Source organism: Myotis yumanensis, unplaced genomic scaffold (genome assembly GCF_028538775.1).
Source record: "Myotis yumanensis isolate MYYU_CA2020_CCGP unplaced genomic scaffold, mMyoYum1.0.hap1 SCAF_7, whole genome shotgun sequence".
NCBI classification, from domain to species: domain Eukaryota; kingdom Metazoa; phylum Chordata; class Mammalia; order Chiroptera; family Vespertilionidae; genus Myotis; species Myotis yumanensis.
In genome coordinates, this window is record NW_027223758.1 from 75,303,231 (window position 1) to 75,325,751 (window position 22,521).

Consider the following 22,521-nt stretch of genomic DNA (forward strand, 5'->3'; position numbering starts at 1 on the left):
CTAAACTTTTTCAAGCCCAGTGAAGCACCCCAACTTCTCTTACAGGTAATTGTCAGCAACACAGCAGTAAATATCAACACAAAGCAGATTATTATTGTAGATCACGCAGGGAGAACAAAGGGTAAAATATTTAACTGCAGCAGTGTTTGACTATATTCTGCACAGTGAGAAAAACTGAAGTCATTTTCAAGGTCCACCATTTCTTACTTCTTTTCAGTCAGGTCAAGTTTCTAAGCTTTCTAAATCTCCATTTTCCAGCTAATGAAAAGAAAATAGGATTCCACCAAGTCTCCTATCTACCTACTCCAGGACTTCTGTGAGGATCAAATGAGATGAGGCATGGGAAAACACTTCACAAACATTTGGTTAAAGTGTAAAATGTTTGCACCTGGCTATAAAGCAAGTTGTGTTCCTGGGCTGAAGAAACTCCAAGAAGGCTGGTCACTAGGGAGAGGAAGCTGGGCATTGCTATGTGACATCATTACCCCGTGCCCACAGCAACCGTTTCCGGGCTGGGCTGGGCTGTGGGCCACATTTTGTGCCCTGGGATCTCGGCAGCATAGGCTGCGATTTGGTGGGCTGTCGCTCCAGGGTGGTGGAGGAGCCTGTGTCCCACTGGGGGAAGCCGAGTGTTGCTTTGTGGGCACCAGGTCTGTGGTGCCATTTCTCTGTAGTTGGCTAGTGCGTGTCATGGCAGCTCCTGCATTGAGTGTCTTCCCCCTAGTGTTCAGTGTGCATCATAGCGACCAGTCAGATGGAGGGAGGGACACTTAGCATATTAGCCTTTTATATATACAGATTATGGCCCATCCATCTGACCTTGGTTAACCTTAATTACCCCTGTGAAGGCTCTCTCTGCAAATGCGTTCTGAGGTATACTGTGGTTAGAACTTCAGCATAGGAATTAGGCATGGGGAGAGGACATAATTTAGTTCATAACAATTACTTTTTTCTTAGTCTCTATGCCTTTTATCTTTTCTTATCTCATTACACTGTGTGGGACTTCGATTACAATGTAGAATAAAATATGCCTGGTCTCACAGGAAAGCAGGTATTCTTTCACCGTTACATATGGTTTTAGCTATAGGTTTTTTGTAAATGCTATTTATCATGTTATAAAGGTTCCCACCTCATTTGCTGAGAGTTATTATTGTAATGAGTATAGAATTTCATCAAAACTTTTTCTGTACCCATTGAGGTGGTCAGAGTGTAAATTCATAAAAACTTTGGAAAACAGTTTGGTATTACTATTTACTAAAGATAAATAAAAAGCACTCTGTATCCAAGCAGTTTCTTTCTAGGTATATATACTAGAGAGAATCTCATGGACACAGTGTTTAACTTACAAACATGTTCATAGCTGTATATTCAGTCAGGGTAGACTGATCACTGTGGTAACAAGTGGACAGAAAAAACATCAATGATTTAAAGAAGAAATTTTTCCTCCTGTAATGGTCCAGGGTAAGAGTTCGGGTTGACAGCAGCTCTGCTCCAAAGAATGATGGCTCTGCCTTCTTTTTGTGCCTTCCAAAGTCACCTTGAGCATTGCAGTGACACTGGGGTGGGGAACTTGGTCCATGGCCAAATCTGGCCCACCACCGATTTTTGCAAATAAATTTTAATGGAACGCAGCTATTTTCATATTTTGCATATTGTCTGTGGCTGCTTTCGTACTGCAACAGTGTAGTTGCATGTTTGCAACAGGAACTGGATGGCTCACAAAGCCCAGCACATTTACCATCTGACCTTTACAGGAAACTGTTGGTTGGCCCTGCCATAGCAGGTCAGCAAGGACAAGGAAGGGTATGAAAAAGTACATGTGAAAGGTTATTATAGGACAGACCTGAAGTGGCACATATACTGTCCACTAGTTTTCCTCCTGACCGCACATAATTACGAGAGGGACTAGGAAATGTAATCTAGCTGTGTACCCAGGAAGAGGGGATAAGAGTGCAATTTAGTGGATAACTGGCATCCTCAGCCACAGCAGCATCTTTTCAATAGCCTCAAACCAGAAACACTCCCAACATCCACCAGTACTAGGATGGATAAATAATCATAATTGCATAAATGGAACACTACATAGCACAGAAAACAAGCCGCAGCTACGTAAATCATCAGCACAGATAAACTCTCAAATATAATAATGAGCAAAAGAAGTCTTAAAAGGAAAATATATAGCATATTTCTATTTTATAAAGTTCAAAAGAAGCAAAACAATGACATTTAGGGGATGCATATCTCACTGGTAAAACTGTAAAGAACAAAAAGGGAATACAGTGGGGCCTTGACTTACGAGTTTAATTCATTCGTTCCGAGACCGAGCTCGTTAAGGAGCTCGTTAACTCAAATTACTTTGTCAACTCAATGCAAAAAATCGGCCGAGAGACAGCTGGTATCTCAAAAAACTCATTAGTCGGGACACTCATAAGTCAAGGTCCCACTGTAACTGGGAATGGCGGCTGGTTTGTTCCTGTGTTTCAGGGGGAGAAGAGGTGACTGGGATGGACATTGGTGAGGCTCGCAGGCAGCAAAGCTACGAGGACTTCATTTCTGGGTTTGAAAAGAGGTCACACGGGCATTTTCTATATCACTCACTCTTTAAACTAAACTGAATGTATAATGTAGCTCAGCTGTTTATAAAATGCAAAATAAAACAAAGGGCCCGGAGTTTTCCTAGACATTGAACTCTATAAGAAGTTATCTTATCATGAGGTATTGATTGGTGGGTGGGCAGACACAGACCCAGCCATATGTAAGTAGGACTTGATCATTATGTCCAATTCTATCTGTGTATGCAGAAATGTATGTTTATTTACATAAGTGTATTCACATATATTTACCCATATATAAACATATATACTTAAGTATGAAATTTATCAGCCTAATGGATAATATTCTTACCAGCACTTTTATTTTTTAAATGTGTATATTGTCTGTGTGTGTGTGTGTGTGTGTGTGTGTGTGTAAATATAGAGGAATGTGTAATTCTATGAATATGCATAACTGTATGTAACTGTTGGTTTACTAAACACTAAATCAAATTTTATAGAAGGAATGAATATAATTAAAAGCTGATATATGGCTTTCTAGAAACTTAATAAGTGATAGAACCTAGAGAATTTAAAAAAAGGAATAAAGTTCCTGTAAGGCATAGTACTCACACATTCTGGATCTCTACCCGTTGGTGTTGCTCTGTGCATCAGTGTAGTCATTCCTAACTTCTCTGGGCTTCATAACCTTTCATAATTTGATGAAAGCTCTGGTCCCTTTGCCCAGGAAAATGAATGAGCAAATAGACACACATTATTGTAACTAAGGAGGCATCCACACATTCCTGAAGCACACACATGGATCCATTAGAAGTCCTCGGACCTTCTGTTAAAAGTTTTACTTTCTCCCTGCACTTTCCCTTGGGTCGGGAGCTCAAGGACCTTCCACCTGGCCCGGAGGTTCTCTGGTGACATTCCCATGAGGCCCTGACACACTCACGAGACCCCTGCGCCTCCCACAGACCCTGGGCGGGGCTTGGTGGGGGTCCAGCTGGGGTCCCCCTCCAGTGCCTGAGGGTCTGGGGTCCAGCCCAGTTGCCGAGTGACCTTGACCCAGCTCCCTCTCAGGCTGGCATGAATGGGTGTGTTGGTGCCTAGCCTCTGTTTCATATTGCAAATATAAATAAATAAAGGAGACAGTTTAAGACCAAAAAAAAAAAAAATAGAAAAAAAAGTTTTTCTTTCTGTTCTTCCCATCAAATGTCAACTGTCTCAACCAAACTTTTGATGGAAGTATCAAAACAGAAAAAGATAAGACTAATGTTGAGGCCTATGTGACTAAAAAGACATTTATTCCATCGCCCCCAGGCAGCCCTTCCTTCTCGCCTCCCCCACAAGGCCTTCTCAGTTGCTGCTGCTCTCAGGTGCTTATTTTAATTTCCTCTCCATCCCCAAACTCTGCCCAGACAGTTGTAGGCTTGCCGAATGGCTTCACCTGCCTCCCTTCTCTCTCTTTTACTCTGTTCTAAATTCTAGCACAAAAGTAATCTCTCCAAAGGCCATTTGTTGTTTTTAGAGAAAGATGTTTATTTACATAACAAATTAGGGTTCCTTTTGTTCGTTTGTTGTTGTTTTATTGACTTCAGAGACAGGAAGGGAGAGGGAGAGAGAGATAGGAACATCAATGATGAGAGAGAATCATTGATGGGCTTTCTCTTACCTGCCCACTACTGGGGATCGAGCCTGAAACCCGGGCATGTGCCCTGACTGGGAATCAAACCATGACCTTCTGGTTCTTAGGTCTATGCTCAACCACCGACCCACACCTGCTGGGCCCAGTTGTTGTTTTTTAATGGTCATAACTGCTGTTTTGTTTTATTTTTTAGGCCAGCTAGCACAGTGTTGAGTTTGCAGTACAGACCTTGATTGTATTTAAAACCCAGCCTTGCTCTTAGCAGCTCTGTGATACTGAAAACCCAGCCTTGCTCTTAGCAGCTCTGTGATACTGGACATGCTGCTTGACCTTTTCTCACTTTCCACTTCCTATTCCATAAAATGAGGACAATAATATAAATTAAGGACTAATGAGATAATGCATTTAAAGTGATTAGCAAGGTACAGGACATAGTGTGCTCAATAAATATTTCCTGGATATACCAAACATGTAGCCTTGAGGTTGTTAATTTAGTGCTTTTGCTAATTCCATGCTCCCTATTCCTTCTGTCAAAATTCCGCCTCCTGTGTTGTCTTCCCTACAGCTGATGTGATCTCTCTCGCTTGTTAATTCCTCAGACTTTTCATCCTATTTAATATGCAGTAACTAACAGAATGGTGAAAACTCCTGGATCAAAGTGTCTGTGCAGGAATGCTGGCTCCGTCACATATAGCTTTGTGACCTTGGCAGGTCATGTAAGTCCCTATGGCTCATTTCCTTACCTGGAAATTAGATATAAAAATAGTGTCTATCGCAAAGGGTTTTATGAAATGGCCAAACTATAGAGATAGAGCTGGGGGGAGGGGGAGGGCAGTAACAGACCAGTCAGGATGAAGGGAACTACAAATGGGCATAAGGGGCCTTTTTGGTGTGTGGAAATATTATAAAACTGGGTTGTAAAAATAAATAAGCAAATACCATGACAAAAATGTTTAAAACTTGGTTGTGCCCATGATTTCATAGCTGAACAGATTTGCTACTGTTATCAAACTGTACACCTAAGATGGTTAAAATTTACGATATTCAAATTATACTTTAATGAAACTGTTTATTATAAAAGAATATATGGTATATGGAAAAGAGGAGAGTGCCAGGCACATACTGAGCATACTGTACCTGTTGTTACTGCTGTATACTGCCTTGGGTCATTTTTGATTCTTTACAGTACTGTATTGTTGAGAGTAACTCATCCTCTTGCTCTCACACCTTCTTTCCCCTCCTCCTAAACTAAGCTTGAGCTTAATCCTGGCACCAGCCCTTGCCTGTTGTTCGGTGCTTGACAAATATTTACTGACTGAATGCACTGTGTGGACTGAGGACTAATGTCTAGTGTGAGAATGTACTGATTTGGGTTGAGGGTCCCACAGGTTTGTGTACACAAAAGACAGTTGTGCATTTAGGTGGCTAGTGGTTTACATCCGTCCATAACAGTGAGCAGTTAATACTGAGTATAGTTGAGAATGCCAGGGTCCGTGGTGATTGCTCTTGCTTTCTCCAGTTCTGATTTCCTGGGTCACACGTAAACTGTTCTGTTCCTGAAGTTAGCAGACTATGTGCTTGGCATTTTAGGGTCTGGGATTCCCAACACACCAAAGCTATCTTTGCGTTATTTGAATATTCACCCTTTTCTCAAAGAAAGAGTGAATCTTCCCAAGTAACTTCCTTAAGCAGCCTGGATTGTAGTCTCCCAGGAATCAGAAGAAGACTGTAAATAAGCGTTCCAGAAAAAGACAGGGACGTTTTGTGTTGTTTGGAAAATAACATTAAGAAGGAGAAATTATTATTATTAGAAATACTAATAACTAGAAACAAACAACCACAACAAATATTCATGTCCATATCTTCTTCTTCTTTGGCACTTCAGGAAAGAAGTTATGCACATTGCTTGTTAGAGAGGAGCGGAGGCCAATGGGCCCAGGCTGGTTAGTTGAGCATCTCTTCCAGTGAGACACTTCCTTTAGCCAGTGTAGAGCCTTTGAAAGAAACATTCAAGGTTCATGTCTACCTTGAAAGCTTTGGGGGCAGGATAAGTTTAATTTGGGGCGGGGGGAGATATAGAGTGCTGGAATCTTCTATTTTGTCAAAGAGAAGAATGATCTTTTATTATGTTCGTTAAGGGGAATGAAATAAAGCAATCTACCATCTTGGGCATTTTCACAGTAAACCCAAACCAGCAGGAATATGAGAGGAATCCGGTTTTTTAAAAAGCTCTAGTTAGTCTGTTACTGCACAAATGTACTTTTTTAAAACAAGATATTGCAGATCTCTGATACTCACAAAATCAAAACAACCCGCTGAGTTTTCCATCTGTCATTGTTTCATCTCACGGGGGGATGGGGGATGCTTAATTTCAAAGCTTAGGAATTCCTATAATCTCTAATATATTACTCAGAATGGGCTTTTCCATTTCTTTTTATTGACTTCCCAAATTGTTTCCTTTATCGTTCATACAGGGACAATGACAGGAGTTAGAAAAGATGCGTCCACATCTCCTATAACAACGGAAAGCCAAAAGGACCTTTTAAGCTCAACCACATCGTCATTCCAACACGAATCCTCCCGGTAAGCGTTAGGTGTTCTTTGATTTAATATTCTCCAGAGAAGAGCATTTTTTAAATTTTGTTTTTATTGACGTATAATATCATATTAATTTCAGGTATACATCATAGCAATTTGATATATACATTATTAAATGATCCCAACAATAAATCTAGTTACCATCTGTCATCATACAAAGTTATTATAATGTTATTGACTGTATTCCATACGCTGTACATTATATCCTTATAACTTATTTCTATTTTAACTGGAAGTTTGTAGCTCTTAGTCCCCTTCACCTATTTCAGCTGCCACCCCAACCCCTCCCCTTTCTGTACCCATCAGTTTGTTTCCTTTATCTATGAGTTTGTTCTCTTTTGTTTGTTTGTTTGCTTTGCTTTTTAAATTCCACATATAAGGGAAATCATACAGTATTTATCTCTGTCTGACTTACTTCACTTAGCATAATGCCCTTTAGGTCCATCCATGTTGTTGCAAATGGCAATGTTTCATTCTTTTTATGACTGAGCTATATTCTGTTACATATATACCACATCGTGTGTGTGTGTGAGTGTGTGTGTGTGTGTGTTTCACAAGATAATTGATAATAATTTATTCAAGCACTCTTACCTCCAGCATCTGGACAGAACTCATGCACTGGGGTTTCAAAAATCAAAATATAACCCAAACAATAACAAGGTTTCTTACTTTCATACCACATCTTCTTTATCCACTCATCTATCAGTGGATACCTACATTGCTTCCATGTCTTGGCTGTTGTAAATAATTCTGCAATGAATAGGGGTGCACATATCTCTTCAAATCAGTGGGGTTTTTTTCTTCAGATAAAAACACAGAAGTGGAATTGCTATATCATATGGTAATTTTATGTTTAATTTTTTTAGGAACCTCCATACTGTCTTCCATAATGACTGTACCAATTTACATTCCCACAAACAGCGAACAGGATTCCCTTTTCTCCAAATTCTCACCAACACTTGTTTGTTGATATTGTCTTTTTGATAATAGCCATTCTGATGGGTGTGAGGTGATACCTCATTGTAGTTTTGATTTGCATTTTCCTGATTAGTGATGTTGAGCATCTTTTCATGTGTCTGTTCACCATCTGTATATCTTTTTTTGGGAAAAAAAATATCTCTGCCCATTTTTTAATCAGAATCTGTAGTTGTGTGTGTGTGTGTGTGTGTGTGTGTGTGTGTGTGTTTTGCATTAAGTTGTATAAGTTCTTTATATATTTTGGACACTAACCCTTTATTGGATGTATGATTTGCAAATATCTTCTCCCATTCAATAGGTTGCCTTTTGTTTTGTTGATGGTTCCCTTCACTCTGCAAATACTTTTTAGTTTGATGTAGTCTCATTTATTTATTTTTGCTTTGTTTCCCTTGCCTGAGGAGACTAGTTTAAAAAAATATTTCTAAGACCAATGTCAAAGACTTTACTGCCTATGTTTTCTTCTAGGAGTTTTATGGTTTTCAGGTCTTTAATCCATTGTAAATTTATTTTTGTATATGGTATAAGATAGTGTTCCAGTTTCATTCTTTCCCATATAGCTGTCCAGCTTTTCATTACCATTTATTAAAAAGACTGTCTTTTTCCCATTGTATATTCTTCCTTTGTCATAAATTAATTGACCATATATGTGTGGTTTATTTTTCAGTGGTGTATTCTATTTCATTGATCTGTTTTTATGCCAGTACCATACTGGTTTGACTTCTGTAGCTTTGTAGTATGCTTTGAAATCAGGGAGCATGATGAATCTAGCTTTGTTCTTTCTGAAGATTGTTTTGGCTATTTGGGGTCTTTTGTGGTTCCATACAAATTTTAGGATTCTCTTTTCTAGTTCTGTTAAAAATGCTATTGGTATTTTGATAGGGATTGCAGATTGCTTTAGGTAATATGGACATCTTAACAATATTAATTTTCCAATCCATGAGTTTGATCTATCTTTCTATTTATTTGTGTTGTTTCAATTTCTTTCATCAGTGTCTTATAGTTTTCAGAGTACAGGTCTTTTACCTACTTGTTTAAATTTATTCCTAGGAATTTTTATTCAATTGTAAATAAGATTGTTTTCTTAAGTTCTCTTTCTGGTAGCATGCTATTAGTGTGTAGAAATGCAACTGATTTCTGTGTGTTAATTTTTTATATCCTGCAGCTTTACTGATTTCATTTATTGTAACATATTTTTGGTGGAATCTTTAAAGTTTCCTATGTATAGTATCATGTCATCTGCAAATAGTGACAGTTTTTACTTGTTCCTTTACATTTGGGATGCCTTTTATTTCCATAGAGCATTTTTGAGGCTTATTTAATAAAGAGTGGAAAAATCTTGATAGTGTTAATGACTGATACTCAGAAGAGAGGCCTTTTTTGGCATCTATATTTGGCTAGTTGAGCTCATGGAGTACTTTTCTTTAAACATGATAATGGTAATTGGTGAGGATTTCCATGGAAACACAACTAATCCTCCTTCATTAAAAAAAAAAATCTGCTTAACAGCAAGTTCTTCCCAATTTATCACAGAATAGCTGTACACTGGACTGTAAATTTAACTAACTGAATTATTGATATTGAAAAATATAGTGGATTTTGTACTACAATTAAAGGACTGTCAACATTTACTTATAACAGAGAAATTTGAATGAAGAGCTAATAATTTGATCAGTCTTGTTTGGAATCAGGAAAATAAATATGTCATTAAGATTTCTCATATCTAATAAGCGAACTCTCATTTATATGCTTATGGCTGAATATATAAATATCAAAACCAAAAGGGCTTGGTTTACTTTTCCTTGGGAATATGATTGTTTGAGCACTTAAATACCTAGTAACTTATGAGATGAATACAAATTTTAAGACAATTTTAATTTTAAAGAACTTTTGGGAAATGACACAGAGGATGACAATAATGTCTGTCATCTATTAAGCAGGTGTATTCCCAGCCCTTTGTGTGCATCATCTGACTTAATGAATCTTCATCGCAGCCTTATGAAGTGGTACTATTGTCACCCTCACTTTAAAAATTAGGAAACTAAGGCTCAGAGAGACTGAGTGACTTGCCTAAGGCCACATAGCCAATAAGAGGTGAGCCAGCGTTTCAGGCTCCAAAGGCCATTATCTTAAATATGACAATAGTTGACAAAGACAACCTCCCTATTTTGGAGGCCACCCACAACCAAAAGAAAATTTAATTAGTTTACCACATTCTTTGTTTATTACTCCTTCTTTCCTTCTTAATGCTGCTGTTGTTATTTTGCCAAAGACCTACAGTGAGTTGTGGTTCTGCAATATTGATGGGGTTCCCACCTTAGCAGCTTAACGTTGTGGCTGAACATCTGTGCTCAGAGGATCTGTCCTTGCTCATCTTGAGGGAGTCCTCTGGAGGAATTACAGGTAAAGAGGAGGGAGAGCCCTGGTTTTCAGTCTTGGTGAATTTCCCTGTTGTTGGAGATTAAAATGGAACCTTTAACACTACTTTAATGTGTATTTGATTCTTGCATTTCAGTTTAGTGAGAAGCATGAAAAAGTAAAAGCAAGTGCTTCCCAGGAAGAGTTTTATAGAACATCCTCAGCACACATTTTCTGAATGGACCGTATCAACTTTGTAGAGTTTTACAAGGCCAGTTAAAATTGCTGTGAAGACGCATATTTATGGACCTTAGGAAAAAGGATTCTGTATCTGCTGGTTCTTAATACTGCAGACCAGCTAAATATAGATCCTCAGAAGCTTCTTAAATAATGAGCATTTAGCTAAAGCTAAAGAAACAATGTGTAGCACACAAGGTTTTGTCCTTAGACATGCACAATGGCATGTTATAGGTCTATTCTACAAAGTGCAGAGTTGAAAAAGATTCAGTGCTATGAAATCAGTTACCAGGAAGGCACAGTGGTTGCTTTCCAGACTTCAGAATCGGGATTATTTGAATTATTTTTATTTCAAAGTGTAGAAAAGGCATTTTTTTATAGACTACTTTTCAGTTACAGGGAATTCAATGCAAAAGAAAAACCTATTGTTCTTTATCAAAACAAATCTTTGAATGTAATACTAGGGTAAACAAGAGTAAAAGACCTTTCGCTGTCCACCCCCAAATCCCAAGAATTTGCAAGTCTTGCAAGAGAATATGGGTGTGGGACATATGCTAGTGGGAGACAGGTTTTCCTTTGTTCTCTGCAAAGTGCTAACACCTAGAAACCCCGTATCATTCCATATGCAGGTGATAAAATGAGGCGTGGCAAAGTCATCTTTCTCATTCACAGTGTAGGCTGTTAATTGTTCTCTCTGCTGCCTGTCAATATAATGTGAAATTTTCATTCCCCATTCAAGATGGAAAAAGTTGTGGCTGAAAATGTTAACATTTGCATTTTTATTTGTTGATTTATTTAAAGGACAGCCTCTCCTACAGCAATCCATCACTTGGTGACACCCCAAATATGAATAATGTATTGTAGACTTGCAGTTACCATGTGTAATAAGAGCTAGAGACAGTAAAGGAATGTTAACTATGCTGCAAATGTAATATTTATTGACTCATAAAGTTTATTGCTTTTGAGGTTCAATAATACTGACCATAGGACATTAATATCACTTAGCCTGATTTTAGCTGGGCACCTTTGTATGTAGAAATATTCATCTATCTCATGCTAACAAAGTAAATATGTAATTGATAACACAGGCAGAGAGAGCTTTATAGTTTTCTGTGCTGAGAGCTCGAATGCATCTGTTTCACTTCTGGCCTCCAGCACCCATGCACACCCCCACCCCACCCCCGAGCTGCCCAGGAGAGTAAACACATGGTCATCTTGGCACAAAAGGGTGGTGCCACTGAACTAAACGGTGCCATGCATTTCTGCTCAGCTGAACCAAGCAACACTCACAAGTCATTCCTCCTGGAGAGGGAGCTAGAGAGGGCTTCTCTCCCTGTCATTCTGATCAAGGAGGGTAGGTGCTCCTCCACTTAAAAAGTTCAGCCCTTTTCCTGTCATGATACTGAGTCAGTTTACTGCTTCTACTTGATCCTGTACTCCAGTTTGAAGCCAGACCCGGGCAGGTTACCAATGAATTTGTTATGAGCACAAATGGTACTGATAACCCATTTGTGCCTTCCAGAATTAGGTATGTCCATTGCCAGCAATAAAGATCATGCAAGAAATATCTGGCCCCCAGAGCAAAAGAAGTAATGTTAATTAGCAACCATCAGCTGTAATTGTCATCCCCATTAAGATGCAGAATTATGTATTTCTTCGTTATAAATAGCCTTTCTAATTGTGCTTGATGTATGCCAATTTAATCAAAAAGTATACTTGCAATAGCAGATATTTGCATTAATGTAGCTTTGGATCTTCAAATCTTTTCTTTCAAATTTGACTGGGAAAAAGAGTCTATTGCAGTTGTATATCCTTTGTATATTGATGGTTTTTTCTATTCAGATATGTAGATCTGATATATGTTATATTAAAGATGAAGATCTTTAATATCTTCTGGGATTGTTCAATGAAACAGACTTGGTGGAGTTTCTTTCTCTTAGTCATGTGACAACACAGTGATGATTATCCCAAACTGATCAACAGAAGAACCTACCTGGTGTACAGGGATAGGATGACATTCTCAGTTTCTGAAGAAAAAGGTTACTAAGACCTCATCTCTCTCTGTTCTTCCCTGGCTCATAAGAATTAATGCTGGTATTCTTGACCTCTTTATGGTTTTTTTCCATGAGATTGAAGAGAGAAAAGCAGATCTCACCAAATCTGCCTGATTAGTGAGTTTTTGGAACTGAAGCTGGAGTTAGCCCATTTCTATTTCACTTCTCTACTTACATGGGATATCTTTCCATTTATTTGTGTCATCTTCAGTTCTTTTCATCAATGTTTTATAGTTTCCAGTATACAAATCTTTCATGTCATTAGGTAAATTTATTCCCTAGTTGTTATTTTTTTCATGGGATCATAAATGGGATTTCCCCCCTTGGTTTCCTTTTCAGATAGATCACTTTTGATGTAAAGAGACACTACTGATTTTTGCATGTTGATTTTGTGTCTAGCAAATTTAGTGAATTTGTTTATTAGTTCTACTAGCTTTTCTTTGTTTTTGTTTTTGTTTTGCAGTGTCTTTAGGGTTTTCTGCATATAGAGTCATGTCATTTACAGAAATAATTTTATTTCTTCCTTAACTATTTGAATGTATTTTATTTCTTTTTCTTGCCTTGTTCTTGCTGTACTTCCTATACTTCGTTGCACAGAAATATTGAGAGCAGGCATCTTTGCCTCATACTGCGCCTTAGAGAAAAAGCTTTCAGTTTTTCATCATGGATTGTGATTAGCTGCGGGCTTTTTATAAATGGTCATTATTGTTTCAAGGAAATTTTTCTCTTTATATATTTTGTTGAGAGTTTTTATCATGAATGGATGCTGCCCTTTGTTAAAGGCGACATACAAATTGCCAACAGGTATATGAAAAGATTCTCAACATCACAAATCATCAGGGAAATGCAAATCCAAACCACAGTGAGACAGTACCTCACACCTGTTAGGATGGCTGTTATAAAAAAGATAAAAGATAACAATTATTGGGAAGGATATGGAGAAAAGACAACTCTTATATATTTAGTGGGACTGTAAACTGGTATAGCTTTAAAAAAAAACTTTATTATTGAAAGTATTACATAAGGCCCCTTTTCCCCCATTGACCTCCTGTAGCCCACCCCTGCCCCCTCACCCCAGGCCTTCACCACTCTATTGTCTGTGTCCATGGGCTGTGCATATGTATATGCACAACAAATTTTTTAGTTGATCTCTTCCCACCCACCCACCCTCCCCCGCCTTCCCTCTGAGGTTCAACTAGTATAGCTTTTATGGAAAACAGCATGGAGGTTCCTCAAAGAATTAAAAATAGGACTACATAATATCCAGCATTCCCCTTCTGGGTATATACCCAAAGAAAATGAAGTCAGTACTGCTGGAGGTATTTGCAGAGAAGGGAAAATCGTGTAAATAATTCTAACAATGATCTGTTTTATCTCAAACAACAAAATTCTGGATTGACAGCTAACAGAGGATTCAAGAAACATATTTCTTACTATGCTGGTAATAAATATATAATGCCAAAAATTATAATTACCTGTTCACAATCCTTGGCATATACCTTAGAGTTGACAGAATGTTTTTCATATTCATTGTCTTGTTTAAATTGCATCACAAGCCTGTGAGGTATGTGGTAGTGCTCTTCCACCTCATAATGAGGCAATGAGAACAGAAAAGCTGAGTGGCTGCTTGAAGCCACACAATGAGGAAGCAGGAAAGAGGGCTTAAACTGTCCTTGTCCAATCCCAAATCTCAGAATTGTTTTATTCTTTCCTACTGCCTGAGACTTGGATTTGGTTCTGAGGTGTAAACACTAAGCTGATCAAATTCTGCTTTAGAGGAGGAAGCAAACTGACTTTGATAGTTGGAATTTGTTTTATAACTTGATAAGAGGAAACTTAGCCTACAGAGAACAGGGCGCTGTGGTTTCACTACACACAACAGCCAAATTGCAATGCCTTCTCTCACTTGTGCCCAGAATCCTAACAGTGACTTTAAAAAAAAAAATCGAACTGTATCTCATCTACACATTTACACAAATATTTTGAGGACTCAGGCAGGTTCCCTCATGTGCCCAGCAGAGAAAATGATAATGTGTTACTCCAAAGGTAGGGAGATGGAAGCTCAACTAACTCTCAAACCTCCAACTGGAGCCCATGGCACTCCCTGGGTTTATGTCACAGCTTTCACCAGCAAGCCTCACTGCCTCTATGAAATGGTGTATGTGAGTGGTGGCCAACTGACTACTCTTCCATGACTGCCGTGTCACACATGTGCAGATATATCCATTCAAAATATGTGTTCATACAAATGACATATCATTGCAATGTGATGACTATTAAATCTGTCTCATAATAGTATTAAATAGAATTTCTTCTTAGATTTTTCAAATAACTTCCTAAAACTTGGCCCTGAACTATCATTAAAACAAAACCTAGAAGATGGCGGCATAGGTAAACACCTGAAATTGCTGCCTCGCACAACCACTTCAAAAATACAACTAAAAGACAAAATGGACATCCTCCAGAACCGCAGGAAGGCTGGCTAAGTGGAAATCCTACAACTATAAGGAAAGAGAAAAGCACACTGAGACTCAGAGGAGGTACGGAAGTAAAGTGCAGAGGTGTGGAGGCTCAAGCAGAAAGGGCTGGCAACTGAGGACACAATCGGGAGGGAGACACAAGCTCCCGACGGCCCTGACTCCAGTTCCGGGCAAGTCTCTGGGGACCCAGACTCATACAGGGAGAAACTGGACTCTCTGGCAGCAGGCAGAACTCAAGGGCGGCTTTCTCTCAGAGGTGCTTGCAGTGATTACCGTGGGCCACTGAGACCTGGGACCTCTTAAGGCAGGGCTGAGGATCAGCCATAGCTGTTTGCTCCGCCCTGTTGATTCCCTGAGACCCCGCCCCACCCAAGCTGTGTGCAGAGGCTTTTGCATATGAGTGACCTGGCCTTTTGCAATCTAAAATTACCTAACAAACTGCATCTGGGTCAGAGAGACCCAGATCATCCAAAAGAAGGCCCAAGGCCCCACAGCAGATTGCATTGCTTCACAGCTGGGCTTGATCTGGGCACCTCCAAATCCAAAACAAAGAAGAGGAATCTGAAGATCTCTCCATACCTCCTGCTAGGTAGCCTCAGGCAGAGGCTAAATTAGCACCTCCTTAGAGATCCAAGTGCCAGTGTACCCAGTGGTCAGAGTGGGACCATCCAGATTACAACTCCTCAGATCCATAAGGGACACACTCAGGGGGCAGACTCAGTGAGCACCAAAGCCCCACTGAAGAAAGTCTTGCCCCATAAGGGTGTCTCCAGTACGGAAGTTCTCCCACCGTAGACACAGCTGAATCTCACAGCCAATTGGCCTGGAAGTCAATTCCTCCCAGTGATACCAACTACAATCAAGGCTTAACTACAACAAGACTGTGCACAAAGCCCACAAAGGGGTGCACCAAGAGTGTCCACCTCAGGTAATTGGGGAGGCTGAGCCACTGGGCCCTATAGGACACCTAGCACAGAAAACCATTCTATCAACACAGGAAAGCAGCCAAAATTCGGAGACAAAGAAACAGGTCACAAATGACAGAAATGGAGGAAAGCAAACTACTGGATATAGAGTTCAAAACCACGGTTTTAAGGTTTTTCAAGAATTTTCTAGAAACTCCCGGTAAATTTAGTGAGACCCTCAGTAAGTCTAGTGAGACCCTCAAGGATATGAAAAAGGACCAACTAGAAATTAAGCATACACTGACTGAAATAACGAATATTATACAGAGTTCCAACAGCAGACTAGAGGATCGCAAGAATCAAGTCAAAGATTTGAAGTACGAAGAAGCAAAAAACACCCAACCGGAAAAACGAAAAGAAATAAGAATCCAAAAATATGAAGATAGTGTAAGGAGCCTCTGGGACAACTTCAAGCATACCAACATCTGAATTATGGGGGTGCCAGAAGAAGAGAGAGCAAGATATTGAAAACCTATTTGGAGAAATAATGACAGAAAACTTCCCCTACCTGGTGAAAGAAATAGACTTACAAGTCCAGGAAGCGAAGAGAACCCCAAACAAAAGTAATCCAAAGAGGACCACACCAAGACACATCATAATTAAAATGCCAAGAGCAAAAGACAAAGAGAGAATCTTAAAAGCAGCAAGAGAAAAACAGCTAGTTACCTACAAGGGAGTACCCATACGATTGTCAGCTGATTTCTCAACAGAAACTATGCAGGCCAGAAGGGAGTGGCAAGAAATATTCAAAGTGATGAATAGCAAGAACTTACAACCAAGATTAGTCTACCCAGCAAAGCTATCATTCAGAATTGAAGGTCAGATAAAGAGCTTCACAGATGCCCTAGCCAATTTGGCTCAGTGGACAGAGCGTCGGCCTGCGTACTGAGGGTTCCCGGGTTAGATTCCGGCCAAGGGCACATGCCTGGGTTGCGGGCTTGATCCCCAGTGGGGGGCATGCAGGAGGCAGCCAACCAATGATTCTCTCTCATCATTGATGTTTCTCTCTCCCCCGCTCCTTTCCTCTCTAAAATCAATAAAATATATTTAAAAAAAAAAAAAAAAAGAGCTTCACAGATAAGAAAAAGCTAAAAGAGTTCACCACCACCAAACCAGTATTATATGAAATGCTGAAAGATATTCTTTAAGAAGAGGAAGAAGAAGAAAAAGGTAAAGATAAAAATTATGAACAACAAATACATATCTATCAACAAGTGAATCTAAAAATCAAGTGAATAAAAAATCTGATGAACAGAATAAACTGGTGAATATAATATAATCAGGGGCATAGAAAGGGAGTGGACTGACAATTCTCGGGGGAAAGGGGTGTGAGGGTGTGGGAAGAGACTGGACAAAAATCGTACACCTATGGATGAGGACAGTGGGGAGGGGGTAAGGGCAGAGGGTGGGGTGGGAACCAGGTGGAGGGGAGCTATGGGGGGAAAAAAGAGGAACAACTGTAATAATCTGAACAATATAGATTTTTTTTTAAAAAACTAATGAAATGCTACACATAAAATGATGACAATAAAAAGGAATCATCTGAAAACTTCAGAAAAGAATGTGTTGAATATGTTTAAAAAATATGAAGTTATAAATATGCCCCTCTGCCTTCCATCTTTAATCAGGGGGATGAAAAGCCCAGCCATTCCAAAGTGTCTGGTTGAAGTTGGGTTAATGATTTGAAATTCCCTGCCAGTGGTACATTACCACCAAGAGCAGTTGAATGTTCTTACATGTTTGATGAAAAGATGTTGCTTTTAATTAAGCCATGATGTTGGGCTGTTATTATAATTCCCACTGTTAAAAGCCATTAATATAATCATCCATTTCTCTTGCACACTCTATTTATAGAGTGTGTAAGTTAGGAAAACAGAAACAAACGGGAAGTAGAAATAATAAAGACTTGATTCTTGCGATCCTCTAGTCTGCTGTTGGATTTCTGTATAATATTCGTTATTTCAGTCAGTGTATGCTTAATTTCTAGTTGGTCCTTTTTTATATCCTTGAGGGTCTCACTAGACTTACTGAGGACATTTGTCACGACATTCTTACCAGAGGAAGAGCACACAGAACGGGGAAATGTACAGCAGCTTATATTTACTAGTCACTTCGTCTAGTCCGGGGCTTTAGGAAATCTTTCTAAGTTGTAGGTAAAAGGATTACAGAGCTATTTTATTGTTCACGCTTTTCTGTATTTTCCAAATGTTCTACAATAACAATGTGTTACCTACATAATTTTTAAAACAGTATTTTAAAAGAAAACAAAGGCCCTAGACGGTTTTGCTCAGTGGGTAGAACATCGGCCTTCAGACTGCTCCTCCCCAGCTGGGACCCTCATCTGGGTGCATGCAGGGGGCAACCAATCCATGTGTTTCTCTCACATTGCTATTTCTCTGCCTTTCCCTCTCCCACTCTCTCTAAAAATCAATGCAAAAATATCTTCGGGTGAGGATTTAAAAAAAAAGAAAGAAAACAAAGGACTCCCACTTGTAGGATCAAACCCATTTCAAAAGTTTATAACCCATAGTCCAAGTAGTTGGAAAAACCCTCAGCTAACCCTTGGAGCATATGACATAAATATGTTATTTCTTTGTTGAGCCAGCAATAGGGAAGGATTATGTCTCCTCGGTGTGTCTTCTCCGGCACTGAACTCTGAAAGCTGCTGTGATTGTGGCACTGCTCAGTAGTGCCGGTTCCTGCTATCCTTCAGTTTTAGGTCATGGACTGGTGTTTTAGAGTGTTCATCGGTCCAAGGGCATTACGCTCCCTTAACTTCAGTGTAAAGAAGCACTTTTGAGTGTCACTTTCTGTTCTAGGCACTTAATGCTTTTATAAAAACCCTTTTATATGTTACCTAGTGTAACCCTCACAGTTATGAGAAAATAAAGCTGAAAGAGGCCATTACAGAACAGTTCGGAGCCAGGTGTAATAATTATAACACCTAGGTTTATAGGCCAAGGTTTGAATGCCTGCTCTGTGGTTTTGAACAAATTATTTATCTATAAAGTGGGGATAATAATATCTCCCTCATAGGCTTGTCGTGATCATTAGGCAAGATAGTTTATGTAAAGCAATGAGCACAGAGCTGGTGTAAGGCTAAATTGTAGTGGTCATTGTTGAACTTCCTGACAAACAGTAAGGTGTTCCATCATATCACAGAGCTTCCTCTGAATGCTGCTCTGGCCCGTGGCTAGTTGTGTTTTGGTTTTCTCAAGGTGAAACCTTTGCAGTGCAGACAAGCAGCGTGGCTTAGAGGAGGGGGCATTAGGATTAAAGTCCAAACACCTGGATTCGTCCGCACCTGCCTCTGCCATTCACTTGCAGCAAAACCTTAACAAAGTCCCTTGACCACATGGAGCCTCATGTTTTCCATCCTTCCGTCCTATGTCTGAACCTTACCCTTTGTTCAGAAATAAAATTAAAACAAGAACACGCGCATCTATCTCAAGATTGCACACTTACACATTTTCAAAAATGAACATTTTCAAAAATAATGAAATAATTGGTTTCACAGCAGCATGGTTGAAATTTCTCTTCCAGATCTTTGGGTTTTCATACTGGCCAGTGGTTAGAAACCTTAAGTAGATATGCAAGTTTGGCAGCATGTCATTCACGCGAGGCACAGTGATTCTGTGGGGACCTCTGGCTTTCCGCTTGGCAGAGGACCGGGTGCAACTTACATTTCCTGGATTATGCTCCACGAGCCTGTGTTTACTGAGGGTCTTTCATGTTTTTTAATGTTTAAATGAAATTAAACATTAGCTCTTGCTTTATGGAGGACAACAGGAGAAAGAAAAAAGATAGCATCCTGGAAGTCCAAATTGAGGTTATTGACCACAGAGAAAAAAATGAGTGCATGTTAGGGTAGGCTACATGCCTTGCCTCAGGGAAAATGGTCAGGATTGTGCCTTATAGTACCAAGAATGTCACTGAGTACATCAAGGACTTGATCAGTAAAAAGACTTATAATGGAGAAGACCAAGAATAAAGGCAGTAAATGCTCATTGACTAATCTTCCACTCAGCTGGACACTTTTGTATACTGTTTCTATATTTGAATATGTGTGTAGACATATAAACACTTCTAATATATTTAACATTTTCATATTTCCCCACAAGCTATTTGCTTTTCATATTAATGTCATATGCCCCTCAAAAAAAGATACTATAGTCATTTTTTTCTTTCAGTTGTCCTTTATGAATTCAACCACAAAAGTGAAGAGACATATATGATAGTTCTTTAAAAACAGTAAAACAAAATACATGAACATTTTTATTTTCATTAGCCTTAAGACTTCCGGATCCATATTCTCACCAAAACATCTTTGCTATGGCTTCTTAGAGAATATGAATGAGCCACTTGGTACAAATTCTAATGTTCCCCACGAAAGAATGATTCCAAGTTGGTCTTAGAGCTCAAGAGTAATTGACAACACATCACCTGTTTACTGATCACGCTTTCATCAATTTCCTTTCTGCCATGGTTGCATTCTGAGTATGATTGTCACTGAGGCTGAAGGCTCATCATCGTGTTGCCTGGCACTCATCCCTGAATGCTGAACGCTTGCTTGGAAGGGAAGCCTCTTGGCAGGCCGAGGAGAGTGGTTACTATTATACGGGAGCGGCTGCTGCTTCCTTTGGGGGAGCTGGGAGATTCTGGGGTGGGTGGGATTTGTATTAAGATAGGGACCCCGCTTCAAGCTCCCCTGTCACAGGACATGGGCTACTTGGAAACCAGAGCCATTGTTAGAGCCAGAACGAAGGGCCCCAACCCAACACCAAAACAGCAAGCTAAAAAGCACACAGACCTCGTATACAACTGCATGGCTTTTAAAAGCCGTGCTACAGTCGTGTTTCTTAGCATATCTGAAGAATTCTTCCTTTCAACTTTTTGATTAATGTTCACATTAATAATAAAAATATATAGGAGAGATAAGATAAAAAGCATGCTTAGCCATTGGGATTATTTTTTGAACGTCATGCATTAAATAAACAAAAGGATGCTGGGAGTCGCACCTTGGGGACGTTCTTCTTTATGGGGCTCTGAGTCACCCTGCTGAGGCGCTTGTAAGAGCCAGAGCTGGGCACTGTGCCAGTCCATGCTGAGGGAAGGGATGGGAAGCTATATCTTATCAAGGGCTGTCTCTTCCCTGTGCCCTGGAAGAAGTCTGCCTGGCAAAAACCACCACAGTCACGTACTTGGCACTGGATATAACTTGATGAAGGCTGCAAGGATCTCACCGCCCTACCACGGGAAGAATGGACTCTTTTTTTTTTTAATTTTTTTTTTTTTTTTGCTAAAAGTATTACAAAGGGTATTACATATGTGTCCTCCCCCCCCCCGCCCTTGACAATCCCCTGCCCTCCCTTACCCCCCAGTGTCTTATGTCCATTAGTTATGCTTATATGCATGCATACAAGTCCTTCGGTTGATGTCTTACTCCCCTCCCTCCTGCCCCCCCAACCCTCTCTGGCCTTTCCACTGCAGTCTGACAATCAGTTTGAGGTAGCTCTGCCTCTGTATCTATTATTGTTCAAAAGTTTGTAATGGTCTTTATTATCCATGAATGAGTGAGATCATGTGGTATTTTTCCTTCATTGACTGGCTTATTTCACTTAGCATAATGCTCTCCAGTTCCATCCATGCTGTTGCAAATGGTAAGAGTTCCTTCTTTTTTACAGCAGCATAGTATTCCATCGTGTAGATGTACCACAGTTTTCTAATCCAAAGAATGGACTCTTTACCACACATGGCATTCTGTGTGCACTTCCATCGGGATGCTGCTAGATGCTCTGTTAATGAAGCAGGGCCCTCCCATGTGGGTTGGAAGCACGCACTGTGCCTACTAGCTCATGGGCAGGTCCTCAGTGTACCCTCACCCCATCCATGTCTGCTGGCCTCACAGTCTCTACCCGTGACTGAGAAATGGGCTGTTCCTAGAATCAGCTTCTCTGTGGACCAGCTGACACAGCCCACGCCCAGCTCCCGTCTGCTGGGCTTTGGTTGGGAAGAAGTGGACTGGGGTGGAAGCACCGGATTCTGGTGAAAGCTGAGAGGTGGGTCATAAGTGTAACACAAACCATGCTTTACAAAGAGCCAGCCAATGCATGCAGAACTGACATGGACTGGCCCTGGAACACAGAGCCAGGCCCCTGGGCAGCAGGAGCATTGGGAGTGGGCGGTTCTGCGCTGCTCACAGATGCCCCCAGCTCGCTCTGCAGCTTCCGCTGCTCCTCCGCACAGGGCTGCCCCTTAAGGAAGCTTCTGCTTCACCACAGCTTGCCCCAATTCTTCTGTCTCCTCCCTCGGATATAAATATTTTTGTGAGCAGCACTATGTTTCTACTGGTGTACAAACTGTAGGTCACATGGCATTGACTTTTATTCAAACCAGAAGGTGTCACGCTGGGCTTGTAGCATTGCTTCACTGGAGTCTTTTGTGTCGATGGGAAAATTTTAATTTCACGCCCTGCAGACTTCATAGTCTTCTGTGCTCTCTCTGCTCCTGTTGTTGCATAAAGGGTAAATCCCGGTGTCACACTCATTTTAGATTGAAGAAAGTAAAGTTTATCCTTTTATGATCTCCAAACAGAAATAGGAAAAAACTGTTATTAAGGGGAGAAAAAACTAACTCTTTTCAGTTAATTTGGATTTCCATATGGGTGAG

The 22,521-nt window shown here is 40.0% G+C and overlaps 1 protein-coding gene across 6 annotated transcripts in view; it reads left to right on the forward strand.

Moving 5' to 3' along the window:
• Positions 1 to 22,521, forward strand: part of KIAA1328 (KIAA1328 ortholog) — a 160,133-nt gene that overhangs the window by 130,017 nt on the left and 7,595 nt on the right. For all 6 annotated transcript variants that reach the window (XM_070421012.1, XM_070421016.1, XM_070421014.1 and 3 more), the window contains one exon: positions 6,660 to 6,768. In XM_070421012.1, coding sequence (XP_070277113.1) covers positions 6,660 to 6,768 — 109 coding nt within the window. The remainder of the gene's footprint in view (positions 1 to 6,659; positions 6,769 to 22,521) is intronic.